General features: G+C 48.9%; 1 protein-coding gene across 1 annotated transcript in view; it reads right to left on the bottom strand.

The window, feature by feature from the left end:
* Nucleotides 1-20,096, bottom strand: part of ITGA11 (integrin subunit alpha 11) — a 603,504-nt gene that overhangs the window by 38,551 nt on the left and 544,857 nt on the right. The window contains exons 27-28 of the mRNA XM_078683461.1: nt 11,145-11,255; nt 10,344-10,439 (exon numbers count right to left, since the gene is read on the bottom strand). Of these exons, the coding sequence (XP_078539587.1) occupies nt 10,344-10,439; nt 11,145-11,255 (207 nt within the window). The remainder of the gene's footprint in view (nt 1-10,343; nt 10,440-11,144; nt 11,256-20,096) is intronic.

Here is a 20,096-nt window from a genome sequence, read left to right as displayed (position 1 = left end):
TGCTCCAGCTCCTGGCTGACTAGGACTGCGCTAGAGTCCGGTCCCGCTGCCTGGAGGACCACCAGGTTGGGCTTCGGATCCACCTCACTTGTGGGCATCCAATTCCCTTTAGTTCTATTATTATTTAATTTTCCCTGCTCAGTGGGTGCAATTTTTTTTGGCTAACTGTAATTTGGTAAAGTGTTGTAATTTGTGTGGTAATCTACCATTGGCCCCCTCTCCTGAGTTTTGGGTGTTGTGTCCTTGCTTGCTCTCATGCCCAGTCCCATCACTTTATCCCGCCCCCATTGCGGTTCCCGCTCCCCACCTTCCCGCCGCCCTGACAGCCCCTCCCGCCTCCCTGACAGCCCCTCCCACCACCCAGGGCAATTTATGGAGGGTGTGCGAGGCTGCGCAGTGGGCGTGCCAAAGGCAAGCCCATCTGTGGCCGTCCGCAACTGGACCGCGCCACGTGCCAGGACCCCTGGTCCTCCCACCATCTGCCGCTGCACCACCAAGGAGGTCCTGGCGCTAAACCCCGGACGCAGCAACAACAGCTGCTTCACGTCCTCACCGCGGTCTACCAAATGACTCTTTACCTGCCACCACTACTGCTTCTCCTGCTACACAACACCACCTGCCCGCATGGCACCCAGCACCACTTCTGCTCAGAAAAGCACTAACAACCTGGAACTGCTCCAATGCATCTTGCTCAATGCCCGCTTCCTCTGCAAACACGCCACTGAAATCTGGGACACCATCACCACCCTCTCCCCCGACGTGGCCTTCATCACCGAAATGTGGCTCAACTCCTCCTCAAGACCACGATAAGAGGCACCCTCGCTTACAGACCCCTGGGACCCCGACCAGCCTTTTGCGATGACATCTCCAACCTCATTGCCCCCTTGCCATCAATTCCCACCGCTATCTCCTGCTTGGCAACCTCAATTTCCACATCGCCGACCCCAACAACAACTCTACCTCCCTCCTGGAGAAGATCAACAAACCCTGCCCTTTCCCAACTTGATAATGAACCCACACACAAAGCTGGACACACACTCCACACCATTTTTACAAACAGTGACAGAATAAAATTATTCCACATCACAGAACTCAACTGGACCGACAACGCCATTGTTCCCTTGACCATCTTCGACGCCCAGAGTACCACCACCGAGTACCACAGCACCACCCACCGCGGTGGGGCAAGGTAACCGAGACTCCGTAGACACTGTCCCGCAGCACCACACAACCCAAAACTTCAGCATATCATGACCAAGCCGTCCAGAATTTCATCGCCTGGATCAAAAAATGTGTTGACAGAGTCGCTCCACTGAAACCAGCAAAAACCAACAAAACCTCAACACAAGCCAGCTGGTACACCCCACCAAGCTCAGAACCACCAAGCGCTAGTGCTACCAACTCGAGAAGCGATGGAGCATCACCAAGGACCCTTCCGACAGAGCAGCTCACAAAGCAGACCCGCGCATTAAGGAAGCCAAGAGAGCAGCCATCACTGGCCGCATCAACACCGCAGCCAACCACAAGAAGCCACTCTTCAAAATTGTCAAGGAGTTCTCCAACCTGACAGCCACAAAAAAAATCCACCCCTCCCAAGAACTCTGCGACACCCACTCAGACAACTTCCACAGCAAGATTGCCACCATCTACAACAACTTCGACCCCCAATCCACCACTCTCAGCCTCGACAACCTCGATCAACCAGCGAATACCAGCCAAACAATAACGACCAGGTTTCCACTCACCACTCAGACCACCACAACCATCATGTCGTACCTCCAGGGCTCCCACCAATCCCTGCCCCCACCATCTCTTCAACCTCAGAACCAACCAAATCCGCACGGAACTCACCAGCATCCTCATCACCTCCGTCTCTACAGCAACCTTCCCAGATGGATGAAAACACAGAGAGGTCAGACCCCTTCTAAAAAAGCTGTCTGCTGACCCCAGATACCTCAGAATTTACAGACTGATCTCCCTGCTCCCCTACCCAGCCAAATTTCTTGTGAAAGCCATCAATCAACAGCTCACCAAATACCTGGAACTAAACCACCCACTCGATGCCTCACAATCAGGATTCTGTGCTAATCACTGCATTGAGACCGTGCTGATTGCTGCCACAGACAACATCTGAATTCTCCTCGACCGAGGAGAAACTGTAGCCCTGTTCCACCTCGACCTCTCTGCTGCGTTCAACACCATCTCCCACCAAAACCTCATTGACAGACTCCACAACGTCGGCATGCAGCAAAACGCTCTCAAGTGGATCACCTCTGTCCTTTCAAGATGTATACAGAGCATCCAACAGCCTACCTTCACCTCCACTCCTAAGGACATCATACGTGGGGTACCCAAAGGATCATCTTTCAGTCCCACCCTGTTCAACATCTACATGACACCCCCCCCTCGCAGACATCGTCTGATCCCATGGACTCAACATAATCTCCTAAACTGAGAACACTCAACTATATATAATATAATCCACATTTGTAAAGCACACAATCACCCATAAGGGTCTCTAGTCGCTGGGAGCCGTTGGGAAGATTAAGCAAGCTATTGCCCAGAGTCACATGGTGCTGGGCTAATCTGCCATCGGTGCCGGGGATCGAACCATGATCCCCAGATTCCGGAGTCAGTCGCCCTAGCCGCGGCGCCACTCCTCTTCCAACTAATCCTCTCACTCACCCAGGAACCCTCCAATGCCAAAACCAACTTCTGCAACGCCATGACAAACATAACCAAATGGATGAGAGACATTTGCCCCAAACTCAACTCCGACAAAACAGAAGTGCTGATCTTCGGGGAGAACACTTCCGCATAGGACCGCAGCTGGTGGCTAGCAGAACTAAAACCAACACCGACAGACCATGCATGCAACCTCGGCATCATCCTTTGCTGTGGTCTGGGTCTTGAAGACGTTAAGACCATACCCGTTTGGTACTCTTTTTCTTGTTCAGACAGACCATAAGCCCCTCTTATGGCTTAAACAAATGAAGGGTGAAAATCCCAAACTTTTGAGGTGGTCCATTTCCCTACAGGGAATGGACTTTTCCGTGGAGCATAGGGCTGGGAGTTACCATGCCAATGCAGATGGACTCTCCAGATATTTCCACTTAGAAAATGAAGACTCAACTAGGCAAGGTTAGTCTCATCTCCTTACGTTTGGGCGGGGGTTGTGTGGGAAAGTAGGATCTGCTTTCATGGTCACCCCCACTTTTTGCTGGTGTCATTATGTTTTACTGACTAGTCTGACTGAGATCCTGCTAATCAGGACCCCAGTCTACTTGCTTCTTCCCTAAATTGGACATAGTGAGTACTTAGGTACACTCCAGATTGGCTACTGATGTACCCTTGTAAGTCCCTAGTATATGGTAGCACGGTACCCAGGGCATAGGTACACCAGGGGTTCCCCATTAGCTGAAGAATGTCTTATGCCACCCATGAAAGATATACGTTTCCTATAACTAAGGTCACCTTCAGAAGCCATTCTCCCTTGTTGTAAGTACATCAGCCATTAAGACAAATAGAGTAGCCATGCGTCATTAAGTGATGGCTATTCTTCTGGAAGAACCCTTCCGCATGGGACCACTGCTGGTGGCCAGCAGAACTCAGACCAACACCAACACGAACAGACCATGCACGCAACCTCAGCATCATCCTTGACAGCCAAACTGACCATAAAATGACAAGTCAACACACTCCTCCTGCTATCACACACTTCGCAAATTCAGCATAATCTTTAGATGGATCCCAATCAACACTAGAAAGACTGTCACGCAGGCCCTCGTCACCTACCGCCTCAACTATGGCAACGCTCTGTATGTCGGAATTTACATTGAGCTCCTCAAAAGACTCAAGACCATACAGAACGCTGCAGCCAGAACCATCCTGGACCTCGCCAAATGGACCAGCATCACCCTTCACCCTAGAAACCTCCACTGGTTCCCCATCCAGAAGAGTTGCCAGTTCAAGATCCTCACGCACGCATACAAAGCCCTACACGATCAAGGACCATCCTAAATCAACCATGGACTGAACTTCCACCTGCCCGCAAGACACCTACACTCTGCCTCACTCACCCTAAGACCTAGAATGGGCTGCCCTTCCACCTCTGAACAGCAGCCTCCCTGGTGGATTCATGAAGAAATTTAAGACCTGGCTTTCTGACAGAGACAAGGCTCCCTCAGTGCCCAGATACCCCTTAGGGGTGACAGTGCTGCACTATACAAATGCTGATTGATTGATAGACAAATGACTACGAAAAGGCTTCCAACAGGAGAATCAGTCTCACATGTGCACACTTATTCACTGCCATGTATAAACTCACTGTAACAAACAAGAGTACTACAGTCTACACACACATACTAACTGCCATGCACACAACCACTGCCAACTATGTTCATAGATACAAACACACTCGTTGCCATATGCACATTCATACCCCTCCACTCACAGCCATGTACAAGCACACTGCTATGCGCATACTCATGTCCGTGAACTGCCACTCACTCGTGCTCTTGTCTGTATATAATCAGCAACACAGACATTCACTCACTGCCGTTTTACGTTCAGTGACAAAAAGACCTACTCTGCTGTGTTTGCATTGAGTGACATTCATACTGTCATGTAATAATATTTCAACACACTTGCGACTTGTCAGGTATAGTACCAAACTATTGCAACCAAAAAGTGTAAGACAGACAAATTGTATTGCATCTATTGTTCATAAAAAATATTGCCCTCTTGGAGATGGTAATAGAAAATCTACAACAATATTTATGTCAACGATATTTTCAGTACAATATTTGTAGCAGACAATATTTTTGCTGACGATATTTTGACATATAACTCTCACGCTCAGGCTCTCTGCCTCACACTGGCAAAATTCAATATGGATGCACTTAGTGACAGACAGACCTTGCTGTATACAGACCCAGTGACTCAAAAAAAAAACACGTACATGCTCCATAACATGTATACATGCACGTTAATGTCGTTCACACGCTCTGTGACACACACATTGCAATGTCCAATCCCAGTGACATAAACACATTAATTGAAAAATAATTCTGAAGAATGGTGGGGGTGGTGCAGAAACTGAGAGGTTGCCCCAAGAGTGGAGGGCACATTTCTGACATACTCAAGGAGAATGGCAGATACCAGTGGGAGGGAGGCAGAGAGTAAGTGGTAAAGGGCATCGGCTGAGGGGCACCACACTGCCCTGCAGGTTTTTTTTGTGTTGTTGTTTTTTTTAGTTTTATATAGCGCACATTAGACCCTTGACATCGGGTATTTGAGCTCTTTACATGAGCATCAGTTTCGTTACAGAAGAACACATTAATTTCTTTTTGTTAGGCACAGAGATATTTTGCGGCATATTAGCAAGAACCTCGTTAAAATTATCGCCGTTTTAGCTTCAGGAAACTGCCGCTAAAACTGTGATAATGGGCTTGCTAATATGCATTATAAAATTCCAATATAAACCCAGGTTAGATGTCCTGCACATCCAACCTGGGCTTCTATTGGAACTCTATAATGCTTATTAGCAAGTCCATTATCGCCGTTTTAGTGGCAGTTTCCTGCCGCTAAAATGGCGATAATTTTAAAGAGGTTCTTGCTAATATGCCCCTAAGTGATTTGCCTGGAATCACAGGATGTTGAACGTCGTTGCCGAGACTCCAACCCACTTCCCCAGCTTCGAGGTCGACTGCTCATGCTTAGGGCTACATCCTCTCCCCATGTTTGGGGCAGAGACGCTGCTTTGGTAAACCTAGAAGTGTCCATCTGAGAGGAAGGATTGAATTATTTAAGGGTGGGCTCAGAATTCTTAGTGATGAAATTAGGGTAGTCGCTAAAGGCCGCAAGAGGGGGCAATAATAGAGAACAGACAATAGGTAATGGGTAGTGGGCCAACAGCCGTCTTCCTTACATGGCCGAGACTGAAGCGGTTTTTTAGGTAACCAAGGGTGTGTGTGGGCAGACTCACAGCGGTGTGACAACTGGGTCATTACATTGCGATTGTAGATCCCAGGAAAGAATACAATGATTACAATTGGCCCACAGTTCCTGGAAGAATCAGCAAGGGCTTCTATAGACCAGCATTGGCAAAGCCAATAGGTCTCCGCTATGCAAGAGCTTTTGGCTCTGCCAATGTGTTTTAGCCATGTTGCACAACAGTGTGGCTGCTGTTCGGTATAGCTAAATGTTAGTGGTGTAGAGGAGTGTCACAGAGCAGACTAGAGTTAGTGGAATGGCATGAAGTGGAGGGTTGTGGAGTGGTGTAGAGTGGAGAGGAGTGTCGCAGAGTTGAGTGACATGGAGCAGAGTGGAGTGTAGTAGGATAGAGTGGAGTATCCTGGAGTACAGTGTCATGGAGTAGAGGAGAGTGGAGGTTCAGGGAGTAAGTTAAGGGGAGTGTAATGGTATAGAGTGGAGAGGTGTGGAGGGAAGGGGAGTATATTGTCTTAGAGTGGGGTGGCATAGAGGGAGTTGTATAGAGTGATGTAGAGTGTCTTAAAGTGGAGTGGCATAGAGTGTAATAGAGTAGCATAGAGTGGACTAGATTGTCATGGAGTGAAGTGGCATAGAGTGGAGCAGAGAGTTGTAGAGGTGTAGTGGAGTAGAGTACGGTGGCATAGAGTGCATTAAATTGTTGTATAATGGAGTGGCGTAGAGTGGGGGCATAAAGTGGAGTAAAGTGTTGTAGATTTGAGTGGCTTAGCATAGAGTGGAGTAAAGTTTCGTGGAATAAAGTGGCTTAGAGAGTGGTAGAGGGGCCTAGAGTAGAGTGTCATGGAGGGGCACAGAGAGCAGTAAAGTGTCATAGAGGGGAGTGGCATAGAGTGTCATGGAGTGGCATAGGGTGGAGGGTGGTAGACTGTCCTAGAGTGCTGTGGTGCAGAGTAAAGTGGAGTACATTGTCGTAGAGTGGAGTGAAGTAGATTGGAAGGGTGTGGAGTGGTGGGGTGTAGAGTGAAGTGGGATATAGTGGAGGTTTGTAGAGTGTTGTGGGGTGTTGTAGAGTGGCGAGGAGTGTTGTAGAGGGGAGGGACGTGGAGGGGCACAGAGTAAAGGGGTGTAGAGTGCAGTAAAGTGATGTAGAGAGGAGCGGCGTAGAGTGGAGTAAAGTGTCTTATACTGGAGTGACATAGAGTTAGTGGCATGGAGTGGCATAGAGTGGAGTGGCGTGGAGTGGCGCAGGGTGCAGTAGAGTGAAAAAGAGTTAAGTGGTATAGAGTGGCGTAGAGTGTCAGAGCAGAGTGGGGTAGAGTAGAGTGGCGCAGGGTGGAGTAGAGTGGAAAATAGTTAAGTGGTATAGAGTGACGTAGAGTAAAGTGGAGTGAGGTAAAGTAGAGTGTCATAGAATGCAGGGGCATAGAGTGGAGTGGCATTACGTGGAGTGGTGTAGAGTGGAGTAAAGATGCATGTAGTAGAGTGGAGTAAAGTGGCCCAGAGTGAAGTGGCATAGAGTGTCATAGATTGAAGTGGCATAGAGTGTTGTAGAGTGAAGTGGCTTAGAGTGTTGTAGAGGGCATAGAGTGGAGTGTTGTACAGTGAAGTGTTGTAGAGAGAGGTAATATGGCATAGAGTGTTTTGAAATAGAGTGTCAAGCAGTGGAGTGCTGTAGAGTGAAATGGCATAGTGTTGAGTGAAGTGGAGTGGAAGGGGTGGAATAAAGTATCGTAGAGTAAAGTGTTGCAGAGTGGAGTGGTGTAGAGTTTCGCAGAGTGGTGTAAAGTGTCATAGAGGGTAGTACATTGGCATAGAGTGGCCTAAAATGGAGGGTTGTAAAGTGGAGGGAAGTAGAGTGGAGTAAAGTGTTGTAGAGTGGAGTGGTGTAGAGCAGTGGGATAAACTGGAGCGTTGTGATGTGTCGTGGAGTGGGGTATTATAGAGAGGCGTGGAGAGTTACAGAGTGGAGTAGAGTGGCGTGGAGTGCCATAGAGAGGAAGGTTGGGTATGGAATGGAGTAAAGTGTCATAGAATGGAGGGGCGTAGAGTGTTGTGTCATAGAGTAGAGGGGCATGTAGTAGAGTAAAGTGCCATCTAGTGGAGTGAAGTAGAGTGGAGGGGGTGGAGTAGAGTGTTGTAGAGTAAAGTGTTGCAGAGCGGAGTGGTGTAGAGTGCCTTAGAGTGGAGTAAAGTGTCATAGAGGGGTGTAAGAGGGGTGTAGAGTGTCCTAAAATGAAGGGTTGTAGAGTGGAGTAAAGTGTGGTAGAGTGGCGTGGTGTAGAGGAGTGGGACAAACTGGAGTGTTGTGAAGTGTCATGGAAACAGGTGTTATAGAGAGGTGTGGAGTTGCAGAGTGGAGTATAGTGTCATAGAGAGGAGGGTTGGGCGTGGAGTGGAGTAAAGTGTCGTAGTGTAAGGGGGTTGAGTGGTGTGTCATAGAGTGGAGGAGCATAGAGTGATGTGTAGTAGAGTGGGGCGTGAAGAGTTGTAAAGTGTCATAGAGTGGAGTGGAGCAGAGTGGAATATAATTAAGTGGCAGAGAGTGGTGGAGAGTGTCATAGAGTGGAGTCGCGTAGAGTGTCATAGAGTGGAATGGAGTGGAGTGTTGCAGAATGGAGTAGAGTAGTGTGTCGTGGAGTGGAGTAGACTAGGGTGGAATAGAGCAGAGTGCCATAGAGCGGCGTGGGGCGTTGTAGAGTGGAGTATAAATAGTGTGGTAGTGCTCTGCCATTACAGAAAACAAATGTGCAATTGGCACGACCATTAAATCTGCACAGACATACAGTTTTACTGGTAAAAAACTATACAGTGCACAAACAATAATGTGTGGATATGGCATCTCCTAGTGTATTGATTTGTTTCAATAGTATTCAAATATTTATTTCCAGCACACTGCAGAATTTGAAAAAAATGTGCTTCATTTGTGCTTTCCTAATTCTGGTATATTCTGAAATATTTGCACAGTTTATTTACATAAATTTCGATTTTGTTGCATGCTAGGAAAAAAGCCTTTCCTTTCAAGCCCACAGATTATCAGACTAAACCTCTCACTTTGAAGTCAGAGAATGAAAAGTAAACACTAAACTCCCTCCGAAAACAGAGCCTGACATATAAAATCAGTCTTTGAGTGTACAACAAATGTGACAAGATAAGAACAACATTTAGAGACTTAATAACAGAAGCAAGCACTTGTTGAAGAACACAGTAAACAGGTTATGCTCCACTGGAGAGACAAAAACATGCTAGACAGCCTAAAGCATGTAAAGCCAGCAAACATAAAGCAATAAAATATGAGTTACAAAGCCAAGAGTAGGCAATGGGTGGAATGCATTCTTATGTCAGCTTTCAGAATGTCCTCAAGAAGTCTTTAGTAACCAGACAGCTGTGCTGAATGGTAGGCTTCAAACTATATAAGGTAAGCCAATGGTCTATGAAGTCAAGAAAATGTAGCTATTAGTTAGTAATGGTATCATGGATGTAAGAGAACAGGACAGCTTGTCTGACATACTTCTACAGCAGCAACGTGGTCTATAAGGGACACAGAGTAAATAAATTGGGTGACAGGTAATTTGGATAATAATGACTTTGTTTAAAACTCATAGAAGTGCAGTTTCTGGCTAAAACCATGTGCATGTTCTTAGGTCCTGAGTATAGGTGTACCAGAGGGGTTGTTAGATTATTGCATGCACATAGTAAAATCTGATGTGATAAATAATACATATTATGAGTTTTGCCCTGAAAAATGGGACATAATTTTAGATTGGTGGTGCTTTTTCATCACCAAAATCTGCATGTCCTGCTATTTCACAGGCATTTTACCCTGGTATGTTTCTTCAGGTTTCAACTGATGAAATGCACCTTAAAAAATTGCAGGGGTGCTAGATGTATTGCACCAAGCAACTTCTAGGTACGGCCAACACCGCATAATTAATAATAAATATTTCTTGTGCAGGAGTCATTCAAAATCAGTCCCATATTATCCTCAAGTGGCCAAGGTGTATCATGTGGAGTCTAGCAGAGTTCCAATAACTGAACAATAAAAATGTCATGATATCCTACTGTGTTAGAACTTAAACTGTGCATGAACAGCTAATCACACAGTTTCTGTACTATTCTCTGTTTGATAAAAGTTGGATATTCATTCGCACCTCCTGGGTTTGCACACTGTCTGGCGGTCAGTACCAATAAATTAAGAAGGATGGTGTCGGCGGTATGCAGAGAAAAGCAGGAAAAGGCAGAGAGGTTTAGGAACTGATCTGACATCAGATTGTCCCTGGACCACATAGTCTAGAAAAACATGATACAAGGGTATTTCACCTTTGGAGGAGACTCTAAAGAAACTGAGGGTTATCACTACAAGGAAGAGCAGGGAGGGATTAAAAAAACTCTACCTGGCGACTTGGTTCATCCTCTTGAAATATGAAGGGGCTGTGAAATTTTCGCTGTAGGGCAGCGTTTACGACCAGTTTTAATGTTCTGAACTTCAGCTGCAAGGACAAGAAAACAGGTAAAGCCCAGACAGCTGAGCAACAATGAGAAATAAATAGAAAAGTTGCCGACCAGCAAAGTTGGAAATATTGACAAATTGTGCAATCTACAATGAAGTGGGTCTCTAATAAATGCAAACACAAGGAGACAATGGATGGAGTGCTGAAACTTTTCAGACACTCACCCCCAGTTCGAGCTGTACTGTTCCCATGAGGCCTAGGGCCAAGACTGATTTGCATATAGCAGGGTCTGAACTGGGGTGGCGTAGTGAGCTAAAGAACGATGATGGATTCAACCCAGATCTGTAACTGGAATTGAGCGTCTAAAACGTTTCAGTGCTCCATCCATCATCTTGTGTTTGCACTAATAAATGTTCATTAAACCATAATAATGCATAATGCTTCACTGCTTGCTGCACCACTTCCCACTTCAACCCCCCAACTCACTCAAGGTCCTATTGTTGAATCCCCTGGGTCTGACGCTGTTTAGCATCAATCCTCATGAGTTATCTGCTGAGGTGTCTGTGTGTCTGGTCCCACTCTCTGTCTTCATCAAAAGTAGGACATTCTATTGAATGACTTTCTTAACTTGATTGACCCGATCGAGTATAGGCTGAGAGTCTTGCCATTTCATTCCCCTCCTTCTGACCTAAAGTTGTCTTGTGCTCTCTGGCTACGACTTTTGGGTGTGACGAGTCTACTTACTGCCTTAAGCGACTTCAACCACAGTCTTCCATGAAGGAGGAACGTCACTTCTTCATTTGAGGCCAGATTCACATTGCAGTCGATGGAAACCACATCGGCATTGCTGTAATTCTGTAAAATAAAGCATAGGAGATGAGTGTCAGAATACAAAGGTGCATGCTTTGGTTGGGTCTCGCATATCTGAGTGAAAGTGAAAAATATATTGGATAGCATGCATGGATGCAACTCAACTTGTACAAGGTGCAGAGGTGATCTGCTGTGCACCAGGAACTGAAAGGATGTCTTGACTTGTGGCTGCTGTAAGCCAGTTAGAGCGGGTAGAGGCTGATGTTGAACTGGGCCGAAACAGGTCTTGTGTTCCAGTTCAAACAGGACCTGGCTTGGTAGTTCGGGCTGGATGTGTTGTACTGGACCAATGCTGGGTCTAATCTGGGGTGGCATGGTGAGCAAGACAGCAATGGTTTGGAATGTTACCCAGAGAGACTGTCAGTGGTTAGACTATTTGCAAGCACTCCTCTCATCATCGTCTGTGTTTGATGTAACGCCGTAAGTGGCTAAGGGTCTGCTGAGACATGGGTACTGTGCTCACTGTCCTACTGGAACCAAGCTGACCTTGTCTGAAGAGTTCCAAATAGGCCCAAACCAGTCTTGGGTTGCTTGTGTTATTGTTCAGAGAGGACCTGGCTTGGCAGTTTGATCTGCTTTGTTCCCACTGAAGCAGGACCAAGGCTGATTTGCATATGGCCGGGTCTAATCTAAGGTGCTGGTACGGTGGGCACGAAAGGCTGGGCTGGAATGCTGCCCAGAGCAATTGCCACTGGTTAGACTATTTCAAGCTTTCCTCCCATCACCTTTAGTGTGTTTGATGTTGAACTCGGCTACCCATAAAGAACACACTGATTCTTCTTTGTCTACAAGCTCTTTCAAAGGAACTACAGGTCTGCAAATTGGCCCATTTTGCTGCAATCCAGGACGCCTCTCATACATTATAGGCCAACAGCCAATGTGTGCACCACCCTATAATCACAGGCATACTGGAAAAACGTGCAGAAGCATAAAAGTGAAACATGACAAGATGAAGTGTGCAGTTGGCCCGGGTGGTCAACTGCTGTGCAAGGGCACAGAACACATATTTAGTGCCTCACACCATGGAAGGAGGAGATTTCAAAGCCAGAAGTAAACAATCAGAGGGATAGCTTGGTCAGTAAGATTGAGGGGGTGTGAGCCTCAGATGTCCTAACAATTACGCTGGTTAAATTCCATTATACAAGAAGCAGGGCAGGAGGGGGGCCTTAAGGATTCAGCAGGAAGAGAGAGGAGTGCAGATTGTGAAGGGTAATTATAACTCAATATTTTGTAAAATAACACATTTTTAAGACCCTTAAAACAAAGAGAGAGAGAGAGATAGGGAGTGTGTGTGCCAGTATATGTGTGTGTTTCTGTCTGCATGTATATGTAAAAATCCCAAGTAAAATCCGACAAACCTCACCATACCTGATTTAAAGCACCTGTACTACAGAATACATTTACTAGGGGGATGTAACACCCCAAGCACCCACCCTGAAGCTACACCTCTGAAAGCAATCACAAGGCATAACCTGAACCACATGTATAAGAGGAGACAGTAACTAGAAGACCAGCTCATTGCACTAGAGACGCGCTCAGTTACAGAGAAGCGGTTATGCATGCACACCCTCTGCCATGAAAAACACAGATTGCCGACTGTCGAGCCAGGAGGCCTTCGTTCACATCATTGCTTCTGGCAGACCTCAGCCTTTGCTCAGAAAGCGCCATAGGCGAAAGCAAATTTAGCCCCCCTCCCATTTGTTCTATTTAACTGTCTCTGTGTTAATAAAAAATGGGAGGGGAGGTAAGGGGAGCAAGAAAGAGGAAAGCCATGAGAAGAAAGGCAGTCAAAATGCAGACAATGGCCCACCAGCCTCCAGAGAACAGTGTTAAAATGCACTTTTCTTTGCAGCCACGTCAGAAGAAGGCTGCAGCAAGCAGCTCCTGCTCCCGTCAAAATATCTGCTCCTGGGCGTGGGACCAGCTGACACATGCTAAAGTCCGGCTCTGACTTCTGGCAAATCTTTTTGTCTGTGTCGGACTCGTTCCCTGTCTGCCAACACTGACAGAACTTAGAATAGTGGCGGCCAGTAATTTTAGCAGGGAGAGGGGTGGGAGGCCACACAAGCACACATAGACACTCACTGACACCTATGCATTCACACACACCCATTCACAACACTCACGCAGTCGCGGCTGGTCCTGTGAATCAGTAGTGGGGCTAGGGGGCAGTGGAGGAGGGGGGAGAGAGGGTGGCTAGGGGTGGAGAAAAAAATAAAAATCACTTACATGTCGGCCGGCCAGCTGGCCGGGTGCGACCTTCTTTCCATTCCCTTCCTTGCTTCTGCTGGAACAGAAAGCAGGATGGGCTACCCTGAGTCAATCACAATGATGTAATGCTGCGTTGTGATTGGTAAGCACCCAGGCTCCCCTAAGCCAATCACATTGGTCTAAGAGCCATGGTTAGGCGCTCAGATGGGGAATGGAAGCCTGGGCATGTTCTCCACCCAGGCTGTAATGTAGCCTGGGTGGAGAACACGTTAAGTGTGCATGAACGTTTGCCCGGCCACGGAGCGCCATCCAAACATTCATGCACACTTAGGAGGGTATCACCACTCCTCCCCCTTGCGCAGCACAGGCCCACCCCACAAAACTTCCCCAACACAGTAAAATAAAATGATAGTAACATTGTGTTATTATCATTTTATTTTTCCTTTTTTGCTGTGCTGAAAGGCAGTGGGGCGACCATAGCGGAGGAGCCGCCCCTGCACTCACACACAAATACACATACATACATACATTCATACATACACACACGCACCAAATATCAAAAACATAAAAACTTACCTTCACTGCAGCTCTCTGGGAAAGAAGCATAGGAGGTCCCAGGAGGGTTGGGACTACTGCCTTCCCTCATTGGCTAGCCTCAGGTCAGACAATGAGCTAAGGCAACAGTCTCTCACTGGTCGCAGAGTGGGATGGGGTCAGTAAGACTACGGACACCACCCCCCTCTGTGATGAGGTGTCACTGATTAACACTCGGTCCGGGGCACTTTGGGCCTAAAACTGAAGCCCCCGAGTCTGAAGCAATCAGTGACGGTCCCCCTCGTCACGAGGTGGAGGGCCTCAAGGCACGTTTGTCAGGCTGAGTAGGTCACACCCCCAAGGCTGTTAACCACTTCGGCGCTCATGACGAGCTCAGCTCGTCATGAGTTACGCCGCTCGCACGCTAATGACGAGCTGAGCTCGGCTTGTAACGCGGCTTTTCGAAAAACGCAGCGCGCAGCGGGAAAACCGCTAGCGCACATGCGGTTAAAACCCTCAGCTGGCAAAGTTCCGCTCAGGCAGCCAGGAGCCTGAGCATTTAGCGCATGCGCAGCTCCTGGCTGCCTGGCCTGAACAGGAAGAATCTGTGTCAGGCTGACCTAAACTGTGTAGAAGCATGGAGAATGATTGGCTGCCCCGGGACACCAAAGGTGGCCACCTACGAGGGCGGCCACCCTTAGTGCCATAGGATGGCACGGACCCTGAGCGGACTAGTGGTAGGGGGGATCAGTGGTCCCCCCCTGATGTCACTTCCTGTATCTTGGGGGGGAGGGGTGACTATATAACCCAGGGGGCGAGGGTCAAGCGCCCTCTTTGTTCATTGGCCGCTGCTCGCGCTGACTCTCGCCTTCCCCTGCCTGGATCCTGAGCGGGTGACTGCCCGTTGCGCACACTGACACCGTTTGCATGTCGACCTCCGTCCGAACGTCGCCCTCCTTGACCTCCTGGAGCTGTGCGGTGAGTGCTATTCCTCCTGCCCTCCCCTTCGGGGGCAAGGCTGCTTCCCGGCCATTGCCGTGGCTGCGGCAGATCTGGGGACAGGACCGCTCCGGGTGCTAGTCTGGAGGGGGGGACCCCCCGCCTTCCTCCGTCAGTAGTGTGTGGTGGCATTAACTATGCACCAACCTTTTCTGGTGAGGGGGGAGGGGTAGGGCCCATTGAGTGCGCGGCTACAGGGCCTCCGCTCATGTGGGTGATGGCGCCAAGCCCGTGTGGGTTTGTCGAGTTTCTCTCCTTTGTGGAAGAGCCGAGGGAGCTTTCGGGGGATCGGCGCGGTGCGCGTCGTTTATTTCTGACATGTCATTTTGCCTCGCATTTTGATGGGTGTGAGGAATTTTCTTTAGTTCGGTGTCCCTGTATTGTGCGGTTAGGCCGAGCATTTTTCCCACGCCTTATAGAGGCAAATGCGACTGGCGAGGAGCGCCTGGCCACTGGGAACGTGACTTCCGGCTACTTCAATGAAGGGCCCGCAGCGCGTATGAGCCCCTCTCACCACCTTGGTGATGGCACGTTCTTGCTTGAGGGGGGCCCTAGCACGTCGTATGCCCGGCTTGTGCAGTGTGAGATTTGCCGGCATTGTGTAGGAGAATGTAGCACTAGTCTATTATGACAGCATTCCGGTGTACAGGCGGTACAGCTGAGAAAAGCCCGAGATGTTGGGGGCCACAGTGGCACTCTGCCGAGACGTGGACATTTCGATTCTCACCCCCTGCAGCGAATTCATCCTTAATTTTTTCTCAGTAGGTTGTCCAGAGAGAGAGACATCTGGGCGGTGTGCAGTGGTCCTCTTAGTGACCGATGTCCTCGTACACTCTCTTGGCTTAGTGGGTCATGATCGACCGCCCGGCCGTTGCCCGGGGGTGAAGTCGGGTCGTTGGGGGGCGGGGCAGCGCCTCCCGGGTGCAAAGTACCCTGCACATGTGGGGGTGGTAGGGGTAGTTGTCGGGCGGGCCGTGGTTGAGGACGCAACACGAGTGTTCCTTCTACCATTTGTGCCTCCTTTCCGGCACCACCTTCCGTCCTGCAACTCACTTGGTCGCCCTGGCATCTTTTAATGGGAGGGCATGATGTGGATGTCTTGCGGCCGTTGAGCGCACTGTCAGCGTTATTAGGACTGTTATATCTTTGCTAGTGCTTTCGTGCGCCTACCCCTGCCTCGTGCCCGCTCTCCCCACCCCCTATGGGGGTTGCAGCAGGATCGGGCGACCTACTTAGCGTTGGCCGCTGCAGCGGGGGACAAGCGTTATGCTTATCTGGTGAATGTTGATTACCGCCCCCCACGTGCCCGCTCCCCTCACTAGGGGGTTGCAGCCGGGGCGGACGGCCCGCTTAGCTGCGGGCCGCTGGGGGAGACTTCTTTATTGGGGGGCCTATGAGTTGTTCCCCAGGTGCTCCCCCAGCACATGTTCTCCCTGCTGCGGAGCCGTGTTTTCGCGAGCGGGAGGGCGCGGGGGGCCTGCCAGTCTCTGGGTCGCGTGTCCACTTGCGAGTTTGTGCCCCGTAACAGTATGCGCGGTATGGAGCACGCCTCGGTGCTCGGGGGGTTTGTCGGCTCCCAGCGGGACTCGGAGCATTTACCACCGGTGCTCGAGTCCCGATCTCTGCTCGCACGTTGACTTGCTCCCGTTTTAATTTCATCGTGAACGGGCATGGCGCCCACCCTTCTTTGGCCACTCTACTTCACATCTGGAGTTGGGGAGGTCGAGGGGCGCCTGCTGTGATTGCCGGGCAGCGGCGCCTTGCACACCAGACAGGTAACATTTTATTTATGCGATTTTATATAGCGCGAACTTTACAGTTCAGAGCGCTTTACATAAGGACCATTTGAAAAACATAAGGACTTAGGTTTACATGCGTTACATGAAGGATACTAACAGAATAAATTGCAAATGTACAAGAGGTAAAGTCACACAAGGAGATACAATGGATATACTCTAAGAGTCACATAGGAATGATATATAGTACAAATGTCTACTGCATATACTAGTGATTAGAGTGGCGCGGAGCTTATGTGTCACCCTCTGCAAGCTAGTTCCACCAGCACTTCCAACTGCGAGATAGCCTTTCTCTTAGTATACTCGCGGGGTAACAGATCAGCCCCCTTTTCGGTTGCCGTACGCGGCCCCAGGGGACTCTGGCCATTTTCTCGTTCTGGGGGGCACCCGGCCATCTTGGGCCCGGTAATTTGCAGCGGCCATCTTGTGCACGGACGTCGGGAGGATTTACCTTCGCAGCCCCCCACGTGCGTGTTTCAGCATTACTTTCTGTCTATAATATGAATCACTGTGGCACGGTGCACGCCTTTCACGTTGTACCACCGACTTTCCCTGTCGTTGTTCACCGAGTGTCCGGCACCGTCAGGCCTACACCCAGGGCCGTTGGGGGTGAGGCGGCGCCCCCCCCCCCTCATCTGAACATAATTTAGCGTGTTTCATCCAGGGCCTGCCACGCGTGTGCCCCCCCTTTTTAGGTGGTTTGCCTGCATTCCCTGCGCGAGCCTCACTGCCCACGTCGTTCAATTAGGAGCGTCATTTCAGTGAATCTTAGCAGGTTATGCGAGTTTTAGTTGTATGTAGGCCAGAGAAAGCAGAGTAGGCAGTGGTAGCCTCGCCACAACGTTCGGTTTTGTGACCACTGCTCACGGCCAATGCGCAAGCGGCCTTCGGGCTGCGACCTGTATTTTTAGGCAGCGGCAACCTTTATTTATTAGCACAGCACCATGTTGCTTGGGCGTCAACACTACCGGTTGTAATGTAGTGCGACAACTGCAAGATTTTGAATCTCGTGCTAACAGGATGTTCTTGTGGGAAAGCCATGCATGCCGTGTGACAATTTGGAAATGCGTTTTCTTTCACACATCCGGGGGGCTTGACATATGATGCATCCCAGGCACAATTATGGAAGGTGTTCTTTAGCAGTAACTGGTGCAAAATTAGGGGCCCCTGATCCGGGTGATAGAATTTGCAAACTAGTTTTCGTAACTGACAAGCAGGCTTAGCATTGGTAGCGTGGGGGGCATTTATGGCCCCTGTCTCTTTGCAGAGAACCTAGTTGGTTTATGGGGGGGGGGGCTTGGCTCTAATTATGTTTTTTGTATCAAATGCAGAATCAGCGCTGTAGAACACCCCGACTACTTGACGGGCCTCCCTAACTATCAACAGGTAGAAGGGTCATGGCACACTGGGAGCAGGGGGCGAAGGTTTGGGATCTCTGGTTTTCCCCAGGTGTCATTCCTGTCCCAGTTGTGGGGTGCGCAGGTTGCACCCCATGGTAGGAATGCAGGGGTAATGAACTGGTGAGTTGGGACATAGTGGTAGCCCATGTGCAATAATTTGTTGCTATATCTTGGATAAGCGAAGGGGGCAGGTGACAATGAGTAACAAACACAGGTAGAGGGAAAAATCTTTGTAAATAGCAGACCCTCAAAACACGAGATCACACGGGGAGGACACTTCCATAGTCAAGGAGAATAGAATTTTCTACATAAGGCCTCCTTTTAGTTATTAGAGAAGGCATGACATTTTGGAAGGGTCTGTTAAGGAGAGACGTTGAGGTCAGTTTTGTAGGCCTGGGAGGCGGAAGTGGTTTGGGATGTCAAGTAAAGTGCAGGTAATGCTGACTACTTAGTGCTCGTAACCACAACTGGCATGGGTAGCTTGTGGGGCATTGAGGGCCATGTCTCATTGCAGAGAATGCAGATCGTGGATCGGGGGGGGGGACATTTTAATGAATGTTTTCTGTCTCTAATGCAGGATCCGTGCACGAGAACCGCCCCACCCACAGGGGGGGGCACCTGAATTATCAACAGGTATAGGATCATAGCACACTGGGGGCAGTGTGTTAGGGTCTGGGATTCCCATGTTCTCCCCAGTTGTCATTACTATCCGGGGTGTGGGACGCATGCTGGTTTCACTCAGGGAAGTAATACATGAATACTAACGGGGAGCTGGGACTGATTAGGCAGCCCTGTGCAGAATTGGATGTTCTCTCTTACTTGAGTCTGGACAAGGTGTTTTACGGTGCAATAATTGGGGTGTTCGCGCTGGATGCAGTGGCAGAACAGGGGCTCATCATGCATTCATGCGAAAGATAATGGGAAATGTGTTTTCAGCTCAACAACGGGTTGATTTGGGCACATCATGCACCCATGTGCTTTGATGGATTGCTGTGCCGTTTGTGCTCTAATAATTTCATTAGCAGTTTGAACAACTGAAGCCCCATCCACTGAGGGACGGGTGGGTGCTCCGATAGCTATAGCAGATTGAAAAAACCCATGTTGGGACTACTCCCTTAGCACAGGCTGATCAGTTCAGAATGGTGGAATTTGGTTTTCTTCCACGATACCTACAGTTATTGTTCAACAACATTAGGCATTAACCTAACAGCAACAAAGTCTTATTTTCCTGTCGGGCCACAGCTCCTAGGTGACTGGACAAGTGACCTCATGGAAAAAATGGTAGACAACTGGGCGGGTCCTCATTGTGGGGTACATGGAGGATTTCTCTTATCTCCCCGGTCTCACGGGGTCAGGCAGTTCTGACTGACTGTGTAATTTTGTGATACTCTGTTCCATCTGAGCTACGCAGTCTCATTCAAGATCAGGCACTTTTACTCACAAGGTTTCGTGCATAGGTTACGGTCTCACATGCACACTCCAAGCTATGGAATGTCTGACTAAAGCAGCCTTATATCCTTGGTCTGCCTAAATTGCTTGTGGGTCAGATGGGCGTAATTCTGACATTGGGTCTCCCTCATCTTCAATGTTGTGTGCTAGCAAGAAAGAGTCTTTCTTAGTCTTCCAATGTCACTCATCGTGCACTGAAATAATGGTAATCTCACAGTTTTACGCGTGTAGCTCTGAAAGGGGGTGGCTAGTTCGTGGTTGGCTATGCAAGAAAGCTTTAACTGTGGCTTTTTTATCTTGGGCAACTAAGCAGCATTGACTGTTGTAAGTGTAGTGCTCCTTTTGTAAATTACAGGGAGGCAATTGGCATAGCGGCTATACACCAGGCAATATTCAGCACATTATCTGAACAAGCTGGATAGCCCTGCAGATTAGTT

Source organism: Lissotriton helveticus, chromosome 3_1 (genome assembly GCF_964261635.1).
Source record: "Lissotriton helveticus chromosome 3_1, aLisHel1.1, whole genome shotgun sequence".
In the NCBI taxonomy this organism is placed as follows: domain Eukaryota; kingdom Metazoa; phylum Chordata; class Amphibia; order Caudata; family Salamandridae; genus Lissotriton; species Lissotriton helveticus.
Note: the sequence above shows the minus strand (reverse complement) of the source record. Positions and strands in the feature narration are given on the sequence as shown.